The 14733-nt window shown below is 38.5% G+C and overlaps 1 protein-coding gene across 1 annotated transcript in view; it reads left to right on the top strand.

Moving 5' to 3' along the window:
* Tbc1d32 (TBC1 domain family member 32) overlaps positions 1-8906 on the top strand; it is a 211962-nt gene extending 203056 nt beyond the window's left edge. Inside the window, exon 33 of the mRNA XM_028868362.2 lies at positions 5504-8906. Within this exon, the coding sequence (XP_028724195.1) occupies positions 5504-5623 (120 nt within the window). The 3' untranslated portion in view covers positions 5624-8906. The remainder of the gene's footprint in view (positions 1-5503) is intronic.
* The last annotated feature ends 5827 nt before the right edge of the window (positions 8907-14733 follow it).

Below are 14733 nucleotides of genomic sequence, written 5' to 3'. Positions count from 1 at the left end.
TGGAGGGGTGCTGGGACTGCCGGGGTGCCACCACACCCAGCTTTTGACATGGGTTCCAGGGGTTGAACTTGGGTTATCAGGTTTGTGTGGCATGTGCCATTGCCCACTGATTCATCTCCCTAGCCCAATGGGTGTATATTTTTAATAATAAATATTTAAACTGAACAAAATACTCTTCTTTAGTAAATGCTCTTATGAGATTTGACATTAATGCAAATCATTAATGTTTGTTAAATTTTACAGTTTTAGTACATCAACTCTCTTCCACTTTAACACACCCAAGATTTTTGTTCTCTATAAATTAATTTTTGAAAAGTTACCATAACCTTGCCAACACATTAATAATCAAGTGTTTTGGAATGAATAGACTCAGTCATAAAATCATAAAACCAAGGATGGCAGGCCATGTGAGCACACTGATCTTTCTGTACCTTGTGTCTACTTAACATTAAATCGAAATATTAAGCTTATTGGGCTTTTAGTTGCTGAAAAACATTTTTTTTTACTTTTTTTATTTTTATTTATTTTATTTTACAATTCCATTCAGTTCTACATATCAGCCACGGGTTCCCCTATTCTCCCCCCTCCCACCCCTCCCCTTACCCCAACCCACCCCCCATTCCCACCTCCTCCAGGGCAAATCCTCCCCCGAGGACTGCGATCAACCTGGTAGACTCAGTCCAGGCAGGTCCAGTCTCTTCCTCCCAGACTGAGCCAAGTGTCCCTGCATATGCTCCAGGTTTCAAACAGCCAACTCATGCAATGAGCACAGGACTTGGTCCCACTGCCTAGTTGCCTCCCAAACTGATCAAGCCAATCAACTGTCTCACCTATTCAGAGGGCCTGATCCAGCTGGGGGCCCCTCAGCCTTTGGTTCATAGTTCATGTTTCCATTCATTTGGCTATTTTTTTTTTCAATAATTGAGTAAAACCAAAATTTATTATAAGCCACAGTCGTCCTAGGGACCTCCATGCTATATATATAGCCTCCATGGTTCTATGGGTTGTGGTCTGATTGTTCTTTATTTTATATCTAGAATCCACTTATGAGTGAGTACATACCATGACTGTCTTTCTGTGTTTGGGTTACCTCACTCAGGATGATTTTTTCTAGTTCCATCCATTTGCCTGCAAATTTCATGCTTTCATTGTTGCTGAAAAACATTTTTGACAGATAAGTCTCTAGTGTCTTTGAAAATTATAACCTATACAAAGAGCTTTTAGAAATACAGAAATACTTACCTTTCCTCACAGGCTTATCCCAGAGGATTTGTGAGAAAAGACGGTGATGCCTGGGTGTTTGGAATAGGTAGCTCCTTATATTCTTGGCAAAGAGTTGAGGAGCAGGAGCTGAAGTCAATAATCCCTGATGTGTCACCCTCGCTTTTCCCTGTCTGATGTGTCCTCAGGAGAGGGAATTTTAAAGACTGTTGGTTGACATTGTTACAGCCACCATTAATGCTTTAAATGCTCATTGAATACGAGGCCACGGACAAAGGGTTTTTTTAGAGGTATTGTCTGTTCACTCTGACTTATTCCAGTACTTACTCTCTAACATCTGTATCCCAAGCACTGTTGTCGTTGCATGATAGAATGTCCATGTCCCACATGGTTCTTAAATTCTGCTAAGAGAAACAGTATAAATAGATATTTCTGACATTATACTTTTTACGGAAGGACACTATGACATGGGGAGGGAATCAGAGACATTGTTTGGGCCACTCAAAAGGATAAGAAGGGCCATGAATGCCTTAAAAGAAAAACCCTGTAAAGAGCTCTGGGGGGAAAGCCTTCATAAAAGCGTAGAGAGGCAGCTGCAAAGCTCAGAGGCAAGAAGCCCTGTAGAGCAGTGGTTCTCAACCTTTCTAACGCTGTGACCCTTTAATATAGTTCCTCATGCTGTGGTGACCCCCATCATTAAAACTGTTTTTATTGATACTTTATAAATGTAATTTTGCCACTGTTATAAATCATAATGCAAATACCTGATGTACAGAATGTCTGATAGGCGACCTGTAAAAGGGCCATTCAACTTCAATGGGGTCGCGACCCTCAGGTTGAGAAACCACTGCCCTAAGCATCAGGACAAACATTGCAGACAGAACAAGGCGAGCATATAAAGATGGGAAGAGACTGGACAGAAACCATGGGAGGCTTTGTGCTCAATGATGAGACTTCAGGTTTTAGAATATCTAGTCCACAGAGCACCCCTCGTATTGTGGTCCCTATTGGCACATGAAAAATCAAGATTTACAGTCCATAGGCTTACCTAAGTTCATAATCTAGGAATTAGTGTAGAGAGGTCTTGAACCATTCTTGGCTGAATATAAATCCCATTAACTCAAATTGTCTCTGGTTAACTAGTATAGTTATCTTTTAAATAATATTCTAAATTCACTGGACCTTGATCAAATGTTGTAAAAAAAAAAAAGGAACTTGTAATTAAACATGTATATCTGAAGGAAAGAAGGAAGCTGTGTCTATATCATATCATGTAATAACACACAACACTGTGGTTAAGAATGTTAATTTCTAATGCTTTTTGGTAATTCAATGTCTAAAACCCAGAGTTAAAGCAAAGTGATGGAATAGCAATTAGGTATAATACAAAATGTAGCATTCTCTCAGTGAATATTGTAACCCAAATTTAAATTATTTCAGTATAACCTATTAGTGTTTTCTTTAGCAAATATTTCACTATTGTTACAAAAATGTTAAAACTGTTTAAAAAAAAATCTGTACTTTACAACATGCTTCCCTATTCATAGAACAGGGTGATTCCAATATACTTCGATCTGCAAATGAAACTTCACTTGGAGGAAATGGTTAGTTACAACTTGAGTGATAGCCTAACAATCTAAATGGTTATAATCACAAGTAAGACTATCCCCCAAGAAGAGGGTTAGAGAATGTCTAGGATGAGATGAAAAATATTCTACTTTAAAGATTAAAACTGAAACATGGGTACTTTAAATTTTTATTCAGAAATAAAATTGCCTGCCAATTTTTTAAAATGAACGATACCATTTACAATTACATTTAAATTGTATATTTAAATCTTTTCCTTATACCATGTAACCTCAGTAACCTTTTCTAATATTATGATATCTCTTCAGTGTGGTTACTAGAATATTTTCTTTTAACCTTAAAATTAATATCTAAAAGAGGAATCAGTTGTTGAAAAAAATATATTTTAAGAAAGAAATATATTTAAGCCAAGTATTAACTGTGGCTCCCCTATGTAGTTTTATGTTTAAATGAAAGTAGAACAATAATTAAAAGATGTTAAGTATATTTTGATTTTTTTTTTTGGCCAGAAAAGTATTATTAGAGCTATTGTTCAAGTACTGCTATGTCTTAATTTAACTTGCATTTAATGAATAATAAGCTTTTATTTGAAAATCATGAATTCACCCTGAAGAAGTTCTCACAGCATTGGAATTTCTCTGTTAGGAAAGATGTTACTATAATTGCTTCCAACTTAGGGATACTTTTAGTGTAGAAATGATGAAAGCCAAGTCACATATAATTTAAAGAAAATGGGTAAGTTCATAAGAGTTCTACAATTACAATAGCTATTTAAGGTGAAATCTGTCTGGTCCAGGAAGGTAGATCTGACTTTGATCCTTTCGCTACTTGTACACAAGTAATTTTGATAGACAGAAATTTACACAGACCCAATATTTTGCCACTAGTCAAGTGAATGTCTATTTGTTCTGTTGTCTTTGTTGAGACAGGGCCTCACTGTGTCGCCCAGAGGGCACTGAATCTAGTGTCCTCTTGCCAGTCTATCAAGGGCAAGGATTATAAGTGTGTATGACCATGCCCACTTGAACATCTCCTCTTTGGTTCAGTTGTGTGCTGGGTAGTTTTATGTCAACTTGGCACAAGCTAGACTCATATGAGAGAAAAGTGCCTCAGTTGAGAAAACGCCTCCATAAGATCCAGATGCAAGGCATTTTCTTAATTAGTGATCAGTGGGGGAGGTGCCATCCCTGGGCTGGTAGTCCTGGATTCTATAAGAAAGCAGGCTGAGCAAGCCATGTGAAGCAAATCAGTAAGCAGCACCTCTCCATGGCCTCTGCATCAGCTGTTGCCTCTGGGATCCTGCCCTGGTTGAGTTACTGTCCTGACTTCCTTTGCTTAGGGGAAGTGCGAGCCAAATAAACTCTTTCTTCCCCCAAGTTGCTTTGGTTGTGGTGTTTCATTGCTGAAATAGTAACCCTAAGAGAAGTTTCATGTTTATTAATGGGAGAGCATGTTTTCCCTTGGCTGTTAACAGTCTATGATACAATTCTTTCCTCACTCTCTTTTGAGTGGGGTGTGCACAACCAAGAGCTTACATATGCTAATAGGATGTGTGAGTGAACAGTGAAAGAACGGATGAAACAGTCTTGTACCTTAAAGTGAAAAGTGGAATTCACATGTTTGTGTTGAGTGGTATAAGGGTGGATCCCATCACTAAACACCATTTAGTTTCCTCAGCATCTGTCAATCTTGCTGACCAGTAATAATTTTTTAGATTGTCTGTATCTTTTCTTCAAATTATATGGATTTTAAGTGACCCATGGCACACTAATAGTAAAGTTCTATATAACTATTTACTGTGAAATATTACTCATAAGTGACTATATATGAGGTTTTATATATATATATATATATATCTGTAAGTACATATGGAGCTTTTAAAGTGTGAAAAATTCTATATATTTTTAGCTACCTTACACTGATGTCTCTCTTCTACCACTGCTAACAAACTATCTGGTACATAATGTGTATTGCCTTTTGTTCTTTTGAATTGCTGTTGTGTTTGTGCTATTCATTTTTTTGTCTTTAAACTATAGACTTGTGAAAGGCATGAATTGTCCAAATTTTTATATCCTCAAAAGCTAACATAGTTGTGTTAAATTGAGAATGACTATTCTAAAGATTTTTAAGAAAACGTTCAGGTAGATAGATACTACATTAGATAATATTTGAGAATGCTGAAAAGCTTAGCTAACCCCCACCCCCAAGACTTTAAAATAATAAATAGACGTTCATGCTGTTTATTCTTGATTGCCTCGTTTGGGACACTAACCATTAAAGCAAAAAATGACTGTTTACATGCCCTGTGCTAGCTAGCATTGTGAACCACAGGCTGAGGGAGGTCTTTATGAGCAGCATCCTTAGAGAGAATTCTGGGCCTTTACTAGTTACATATTTAATCTATTGAAATATACATAAAATTTTAGGGAGACGTGCTGCTATTGCTGCTGCTGTTGTTAACTGCAAAGCAGTTTTGCTTCTTAAAATAACCTTGCTCCACGAGGCCATGCTTCATTCCTGACAGATACAGACACAGCTCCCCAAATGAAAAGCAGTTACACATTCACTAGCCATGTAAACTTACCCGTCATCTATAGCTGAGAACAAACGGTCCTTCAGCTACTTAAACATTATTCACTTGGAATTGTGTATCTTTCTCTAAGTAAGTGAACTTCCCTTTGTATTCTCCTGACAGGAAGAAGCACTACGTGGATTCCGAGTGAGCAACTATTTTGAATACATGGAGATTTTGGAGCAAAACTACCGGCCAGTGCTGCTGAGAGACATGCGTAGCATTAGAGTGCAGAGCACTTAGACCACGAGGGGCACTCTAATGTTACGTTTAATTCCTCTTTAATGGCGACAAGGCGACTTGATTGTGTTCTGTCCACATTGATAACGTGCTTTGTGTGTCCATGCATTGTACATCAGTACTGAGAGGTTTTGAACAGAATATATTCATGTTGCCGTTTGCTCACTTTGTGAAATGAAGTGAGTTCATTTCTGCAAGTTTCTGGTTCTTTAAAATTTTAGGAGCAGTCCTAGGTTCTAGTTTTTATTTGTGTTTGACTTATAAAAGCAACAAAGACCTTACTGTGAAACTACTAGGGAACACACTTGAAGATCTGTAATAGGCAATGACTTCTGAATAAGATCCGAGCAACTCAGGGAATAAAAGCGTGCAGAGACAAATTGTACTACATTCTTGTAAAGTAAAAGAAAAGGAAGCCAAGGTACAAATTGGGGAAATCATTGCCAATTATTCACCTGATAGCTAGAATATATGTTGAACTAAATAAACTACAAAATAATAAAAGAACAAAAAGACTCCCGTCAACAAATGGGCAGGGAGGTAAGCAGACACTTCAGATGATGCAGCACCCATGATAAATGAGTACGTGAAGAAAGGCTCACCACCTTTTCCATCAGGAAAATGCCCATCAAAACAATTACCTCATCAAAATGGCGATCACCAAGAAAACAAGTGCTAGGATTGGGGGAGGCACTTACAAATTGTTAGTGGTGATGTAAACTGATCTAGCTACTATGGGAATCAGAAAACTAAAAGTTGACCTAGGTTGACCTAGCCACACAACTTATATGATAGAAATAAATAAATGCATGTCGGATTACCATGAAGATCCCTGCACATCTATGTTTATCTTGGCACTATTCAAAATAGCCAGGTTATGGGATCAGTCAAGGTATTCATAGTGTATGTCCACAACAGAGTTTTACTCAGCCCTAAAGAAGAACAAGATTAAGCATTTGCAGGAAATTGGGATTGTAGATCATGTTAGGTGATAAAAGCCAGTCCCCTAAAGGCAAGCATCACAAGTTTTATCTCCTATATGGAAGCTGGGGGGTGAGCATGAAGGTAGGTAGATATGCAGTATGAAGGGCACAGGGATTATAAGAAAGTAGTAGAGGACTGAGGAGTCACCAACATGGCTCAGGGATTAAAGGCACTTGCCTCCAAGCCTGACAACTTGATTTCGGCCCCTCACACACACATTGTGAAGGAACAAAACTAACTTTCAAGAGCTGTGCTCTGACCTCCACATGCACACTGTAGATGTGCCTGGAACTGTAAAGTAGAATATTTTTAAAAACTCATATGAGACAAATAGAATCAGAGTACATTGCATTTATGTCGAGACTGTCACAGTGACATAGAATGAAATATCTCACCCTTCCTCATCTCTACTGTGTAATGGTTTTCTAATGAACTCGGAAAGAAGAAGCAATTTTGTTTACAGAGGGAGGAAGGAAGGAAGGGAGGAAAGGAAGGAAGGAAGGAAGGAAGGAAGGAAGGAAGGAAGGAAGGAAGGAAGGAAGGAAGGAAGGAAGGAAGGAAAATGAACAAAAAACCTGAGTACCAGAAAGAGTCCATAGAGATGGGCAAAAGCCCAGACTCTTCCTTTTTATGACTGCACATGTGGAAAACCACAGACAACAGCACATTTGCTCATTTCCCCTGCAGAGGAACAAAGGATATCTACCAGGACATTGTCCTCAGACATGATTGCCTTTCTAGGAGGCGCTTTTTATACTGATAGCAATTTCTAACTTTTCATTGGCAATATAGAGTTCACATGGCTCATTTAGAAGACAGATTGTCTCCCTCGTGCTGATAAGCATTCTGCTATTATTTCGTGGCATTTCTTGGTGATAGATTTGATTTGTACTGAACTTGAAAACATTAAGAAGAATAGATTTCTAAATTGAAATGATTTACACTACATTTTATTTAAATAGAAGTCTCTGTACCCATAGGCTTAACATGTGAGGGTCTGATTTTCTTGTAACTGTCCATTTACTGTTTGAAAGCCAATACTCAAATGTGTTACTAATTTATGAATTTCAGTTTTTTAAAAACTCATATAGGTTATTTTGTATTATTTGTTCATATAACCATACTTTTAAAAACTAATACTACTTTTTAAAAATTTTCTACCAAAATGAGGCATGCCCAAATTCATTTTCATCAGCATGTGAGGCAACAGGTGCTATTCAGTTTTCAATTTAGGGACATTTAGACGTTTAAAATATGCTTCTTCCCAAATCAGGTTTTGTACTGCCCATGCCAACAATAGCTTTCCAGTAATGGCGTCGTTAAAGGGCATTGTAAATTGAAGGAAGGTAAATTGAGCATGTTAATTAGACTCAATGCACATTTGGCTCCCACCAAGTGAGTGAGGAGAGGAAGAGATGACCCCAACACGTGCTTTGTCTGCTGAGCACCTGTCTGGAGCCAGAGAGTGTTCTTAAGGGTCCAGCTGCTGTGCGTTCCTGAGTGGTGCTCTTAGTGCTAAGAGGCCAGAACCTCCTCTCATGTGAAAACTTTTGCATTGCAGATAGAAATTATTTACATTGTTGGTGATGGATGAATTATTGGAAACTCAGGTAATATTGAAGTTATGACCATTACATTTTGCAAGCAGTGACCTCATTTGGAACCAGGTGGTTTTGATTTTTCTTTGATAAAGTAGACACAGAACTGGACAAGGTTGTCCACACCTGTGATCCCAGCACTCAAGAAACAAGAGGCAGGCCATCGATGCAAGTTTCAGACCAACTAGGACTACATATTGAAACCCTGTCTCAGAAACACAGATAAATAAATAAGGTAAGGAAGTGAAAAAATAATAAGATTGTATGATGTCTCAACAGATAAAGGTATTGGAGGTCAAACCTAATAGCCTGAGTTAGATCTCCATGACCTACACAGTAGCAGAAGAACACCGACTCCCACAAGTTACCCCTGCCCTCCACACCTGTCCCCACCAAAACAATGTAATTAAAAAATAAAAAAAAAACAAGAAACCAGAAAACATTCCAAAATTAAAAACAAGTAAGAAATGTCTTAAGAAGAATGACTTACATTAGTTTCATGAAAGAAAACATAACAGTTGCCATGGCTACCCTTGTGATTCATGTTTCTACTTATTTTAAGAATAGTAGCCTTAAAGAATGCTGTCCTGACTCCATTGTGTAATTAAGCATGAGCTCTTGGAACAGACTTTGTCTCTTATTTGTGAGGAGCCAATTCATATATTTTCCAGAATTTAATTATAAATAAAATTTTATGATATAAACTATCTTGTGAGAACTTTATTAGTATGTAAATCTTTGACCATCTGTTTTTGAATTGTTATATTTAGTGCATAGAAGCATCATAGCTCAGTGGTTGAGTGATTCTCAGGATGCACCAGGCTGTGCACTCCATCTCTAGAGCTTAAAAATACAACACTTGCAGTTAGGAGTCTTGTGATACTTACATAGCTAAAGTACCCGTCAAAGTGTTACCGGTACCTCTCAGAGAAGTGTTTAAACTTCACTAAAATAGTCTGTCTTACTTTGTGATTAGTGAATGTGGTGATATTTTAATTGTGCTGAAATGTGATTTTATTTGTATGTTAATAAAGTTTACCTGGAGATCAGAGGTCATAGCCAGCCAGGAACAGAAGTCAGGTGGTGGTAGCCCACGCCCTTAATCCTATCACATGGCGGGCAAAGTCTCTGTGTGGTCAAGGACACAGCCAAGCGTGGTGACACAAGCCTTTAATCCTAGTACCAACCATAGAGACCTGGAGGTCTGCATAGACAGGCAGTGACAAGGAAGTCATATGGCTGGGCCTAGAGCCAATGAGAAGGCAGAACAGGAAAGCAATAAAAGCACAGGTTAGGCAGGAAGAAGCTCTCTCAAGTGGGAAACTATGGCTTGGGTGGTAAGCTAAAGGGTAGTCAGTGGCTCTTCGCTAATTCTCTGATCTCTTCGGCTATTACCGATGTATTTGGCTCCGTGTTTCTTATTTTCTAAGACTGTTTAGAATTGTGGCTACAAGTGAGTATTACTGTGTGGGTCATCCTGGCTCTCTGTTTCCCAGATTTCCCAGACTTAAAGAAGTCTGTTTTTTTTTTGTTTACATAGGCAACTTAAGCAATGCACATGAATATATTTGACACACACACACAAAAAAAAATCCAAGATAGGGGAGAAATGACTCAGCAGCTAAGAGCATTTGGTCTCGCAGAGGTCCCAGGTTCAGTTCCAAGTACCCACCTGGCAGCTTGCCATAATTCCAGTTCTATGGAATCCAAACTTCTGACCTCCACAGGCACCAGGCATGCACACGGTGCACAGACGTACATGTGGGCAAACACTCATATGTAATAAAAATTTAAAAATTATTCTAAAAAAATTTAACTTGTAAGACAAGTGAGATGTGATACTACTAAGAGTTTACCACCCTCATGAGATGAGCCAGGCAGCGGTGGTGCACGCCTTTCATCCCAGAACTCAGGAGGCAGATATCTGTGAGTTTGCAGCCAGCTTGGTCTACTACAGAGTGAGATCCAGGACAGGCACCAAAACTACATAGAGAAACCCTGTCTCGAAAAACCAAAAAAATTAAAAATAAAAATAAAAATGACAAGAATGTTTTCTCCCTGGGACTTGGGAACGTTTGATGGAGTAATAAGAAATAAAGCCTGGTTGGGTTGAGTTTGATAGAATAGATTTGAAGCTGCTCTTCCCAGGAGTATTACTGTACAATAAAACAGGTAGTAGTTAATGCAGGCATGGGCTCCAGCCCAATGATTTGAATTTCACTTTATTTGTAAAATAGGAAGCAGAAGTACATTTATGTTGGGGTAAGGATGGCGAAGTGGGCAGAGGAACAATTTTGGCCTGGGATGAACTAAAATGAATCCTATGTTTAGGCAGAAGAGAATATCACGAGCCTTAGGGCATGCATGGAGTGTTAGCATCTGCTGAGATCTTGGACATTTTGTTCAAAGTAGCATAAGATAGTGAGCGAACACAGATGTATAGTAGGCATTTTTGGAAGCTGCTGTTTTCGCAGCAATAGAGGAAACAATTTAGTGTGGAAAATACCATGTAGAATTTTTAGGTGATGAGGATTTGTGATATAAATGTCAACAACAGTAAGTGAACTGGGAAAAACAACAACATAATTATGAATCCATGACTGTAAGATGAGTTAGCAAAGCTGTATGTTTCCCCCCACCCTTTTCTGTGCAGGGGCATGCCAGGAATCGGTAATCTGGACTAAATGGAAAAGGGGATAGGAGAGCAGGATAAAGGGGGGGAATTCAATCCTTCCCATTCTGTTTTTCCCCTTCCTCCCTTTAAAGCACTATATTTTACTTTCCCTTCTTTGAATGATCCCTTTATCCCCCATGGCCTTTCCTAGTTCCCAAAGCTGTGTGGGTATTCCAAATGAAATGCTCTCATTAAAACTTAAGAGAAAGCTAACATTCACATGTGAGAAAACATGTCATTGCTGCCTTTCTGGTTCTGGTTACCAGATTGAGCATAATCATTTCTAGCTCCATTCATTTACTTGAAAATTTAATAATTTTCATTCTCTTCCACCTTAATAATATTTCATTGTATAACTGTACCAAATTTAATTAACCATTCATCAGTCAATGGGCATCTTCGCTGTTTCCATTTCCTGACTATTGTGAATAGACCTCAGCGAACATGGAAGAGCCAGTATCTCTGTGGTAAGACACACAGACCTTGAATATATGCCCAAGAGTGGTACAGCTGGTTCTTTTGGTAGATGTATTTTCAGCTTTTTAAGGAAACTTCTACTGATTTCCACAGTGGCTGTACCAGTTTGCATCCTGTGGTGACATGTTATTTGTGCTGAAATGTGGTGATATTTTATTGGTATGTTAATAAGTAAAGTTTGCCTGGAGATCAGAGGAAGCAGCAAGCCATTAACACAAAGTCAGGCAGTGATAGCACACGCCCTTAATCCGTTCACTTGGCAGGCAGGGTCTCTGTGTATTCAGGGTCATACTAGGGAACAGAGCCAAGTGTGGTGACACAAGCCTTTCATCCCAGTACCAACCATAGAGACCTGGAGGTCTGTACAGACAAGCAGTGACAAGGAAGTGAGGTAGCTGGGATAAGAGCCAATGAGAGGGCAGAACAGCAAGGCAATAAAGGTGCAAGTTAGACAGGAAGTAGTTCGCAGTTTGGAAGCTACATTGCTGGTGAGGTAAGGTGGTTGGTGGCTCTCACTATTTCCCTGATCTGTAAGGCTTTCACCCCCATATTTGGCTCCATGTTCTTTATTTAAAAAGACCACTTAGAAATTTGTCTACAGCATCCCACCAGCTGTGAATGCATGTTCCCCTTTCCCCACATCCTCACCAGCCTTGGCTCTCATTTGTTGTTGTTTTGTTTTTCCCCAATTGGCTATTCTGGCTAGGAAAAGTCGAGCTATTAAAAAAGACATTCTCTAATGAAAGTAACAAGGAAATAGTCAACACATTTCTAGTAATAGCCTTTCTGTTCAGATTATATAGAGCTTCTAACCACTCAGCAATAAGAGAACAAACAATATGTGCACATATACATCTATACATTTAAAACAGTGAAAATACATACATAATATGTTGTACACACTTATTTTTTAGTGCTGGAAATGGAATCCACCTCTGCTAGACAGGCACTCTGCCACTGAATTACATCTCCATCCAAATGTAAAATATGTTTGTACAGATACTTTACCAAAAAATACATATTTAAATAACACTCAAAAATATTCATGATCATTATTTTAATGGAACTGTTAATGAAATCCAGGAAATAAGCACTGCTTAGTCACTGAAATTTCTACAACAAAAATCTCAACAACTTGCAAGGTTTATAAACCTTGGGTGGCAGCTGGAACTCTGGAAGTCACATTTCTTATTTGGAAACTGCAATAACTGGAAATTTTCTCTGAAATCTGGTTGTCTTTAATCAAGTTAAACATATACCTTGTGATATGATATGTCCCTTCCAGGCGTTCCCCAAAAGAAATACAAAGATTTCCACATCAGCAGCAAAGTTTTACTCATATAGTTCCAAAATGGAAACCACCCCAGATTTCTTTCAAGAAGGAACGGGTAAATGGTCATTTGATTTTGAACTCAGCAATGGGAATGACATCACTTGGTTTCCACAATTCTGGAGGAAAGCTAGCTGCATTGTGGCGAATCAAGAAAGTCAGAAGAAAACACGCTGTATGATCCCACTCATGGGCTCTAGAAGAGGAAACCTGAAGTGACTGAAGGAATGTTAATGGCTTTCAAGGACTGGGGTGAGAGGTGAAGAAAGGGAACTGGCTGAATGGAAGCTTGGTGGAGGCGGGGGTGGGGGGACTGTCTATATCATAAAGACATCAGTATACTCTACATGTTTGTAGAAATGTAGAAACAGAAATGTATACTTGAAGCGAGTCAAGTTTGGGGTGAAAACTTCACCTTAGTAAAGTTGACTATATCAAGACAGAACATACTATAAAGAGAATGTGACAAAAATGTCCTAGGATAGAATCTCAGCATTAGCACTTTAGACGAGGGTTTCTGGAGAGCCACTTCAGATTCCTTCAGTTCACTCCACTTTGTCAGCAACCATCTGCATTAAAACGCAATTTAATCAATTGCTTCCTATGGAAATGGTTCTTGGGGTAGAGAGACAACTCAGTGGTTAAGAACACTTGTTACTCTTATAGGGGGCCTGGATCTGGTTCCTAGCATCCACATCAGGCAGCAAAAACTGTAATTCTAGTTCCAAGGGATCTGGCACTCTCTGGTACCCTCTTCTGGCCTCCACAGGCACCTGTGCATGCATTATGCACTTGCATGCACTCAGGCACACACACCCGTGCGTGTGCTTGCGTGCATGTGCGTATGCGCACATACACACACGCACACGCACATGCACAAAGTGAATCTTTTATCTTTTTAAAAAGAATGATTCTTGCTTTTCACCTGAATGTATTAACATCTATTGATTTTTTTTAAATGATCAACTAACCTTGCATTCTTGAAATTAACCAGTTAATCATGACATTTCATCAATTTCACACATTGCTAGGCTTAATATGCTAAAATTAGAAGAATTTTCTATGTGCATGAGCAATATTTATCTGTAGTTTTGTGGTTTTGGTATTTGAGTAATGTGTAGGGCAGTGTTCCAGCCTCTTTCTTTTGTAAGAGCTTGTATATGAGTAATATGATTTTCCCCTAGATGTTTAATAGAATTCTTCACAGAAGCTTATAATTTTTTATGATAAGATTTTTAACTAAAAATTTAATTCATATAATAGCTTCAGGGCTATTCAGCTTATTTTTTAAATTGAACTTTGGTAAGCCTTTCTTTCATCGAATTTGTCCACTGCATTTTAATTTCAGTGCTAATGTGGAAAGGGGAAATCTCACCAGGTCTGACTCCTAGACAAGAATTACTGGGAATTAAGGACTGCTGAGAGAGGGAGAATTAGGGATGAGGCCTGTAGTTGGTTACCTGATGCAAAGTGGTCATCCCTACGCAAGCCCACACTAGCCAACTTAGCAGGTTGTATTTATATATTTATGCATATGGTGAATAGTAAAGGGAAAAGGCCATCAATTTGAGGGGGGGCATGAGAGGAATTGGGGGAACAAAGGGAAGGGCAGAGTGTCACAATTTTAGTTTAATTAAAAAACTTTAATTACAAATATAAATAAGTAAATTGCCAAGGTTATTGGCACCAAGTATTCCAGGGGGAGTTCTTTATTACTCCACTTAGTGGAATGATTTGTTCTGGTGTCAGAATTTGAATTGGTGTCACTGCTTTTGGCTAATTTGTGTGGCTGATGTTTGTTATTTTGATTTTGATATTATTAGTCTGCCACCTTGTATTTATTTTTCTACTTTCAGTTCCATTGATCTGCACTGGGATCTAAGGTATTTCCTTTAAATTTTCATTTCATTTCTTCTTTAAGTCATTTACTTGAGGTCTTTCAATTCTAGCATAGGCATTTAAGGTTGTTCTGCCTTAGCTACATCCACAGATTTGGAATTTTTTCCCCCATTCTCATTGGGTTAAAACTCTGTCACATCTGTTTATATTT

Source organism: Peromyscus leucopus, chromosome 8a (genome assembly GCF_004664715.2).
Source record: "Peromyscus leucopus breed LL Stock chromosome 8a, UCI_PerLeu_2.1, whole genome shotgun sequence".
Lineage (NCBI taxonomy): Eukaryota > Metazoa > Chordata > Mammalia > Rodentia > Cricetidae > Peromyscus > Peromyscus leucopus.
The sequence above is the reverse complement of the archived record's forward strand: the minus strand, read 5'-3'. Positions and strand labels throughout refer to the sequence as shown.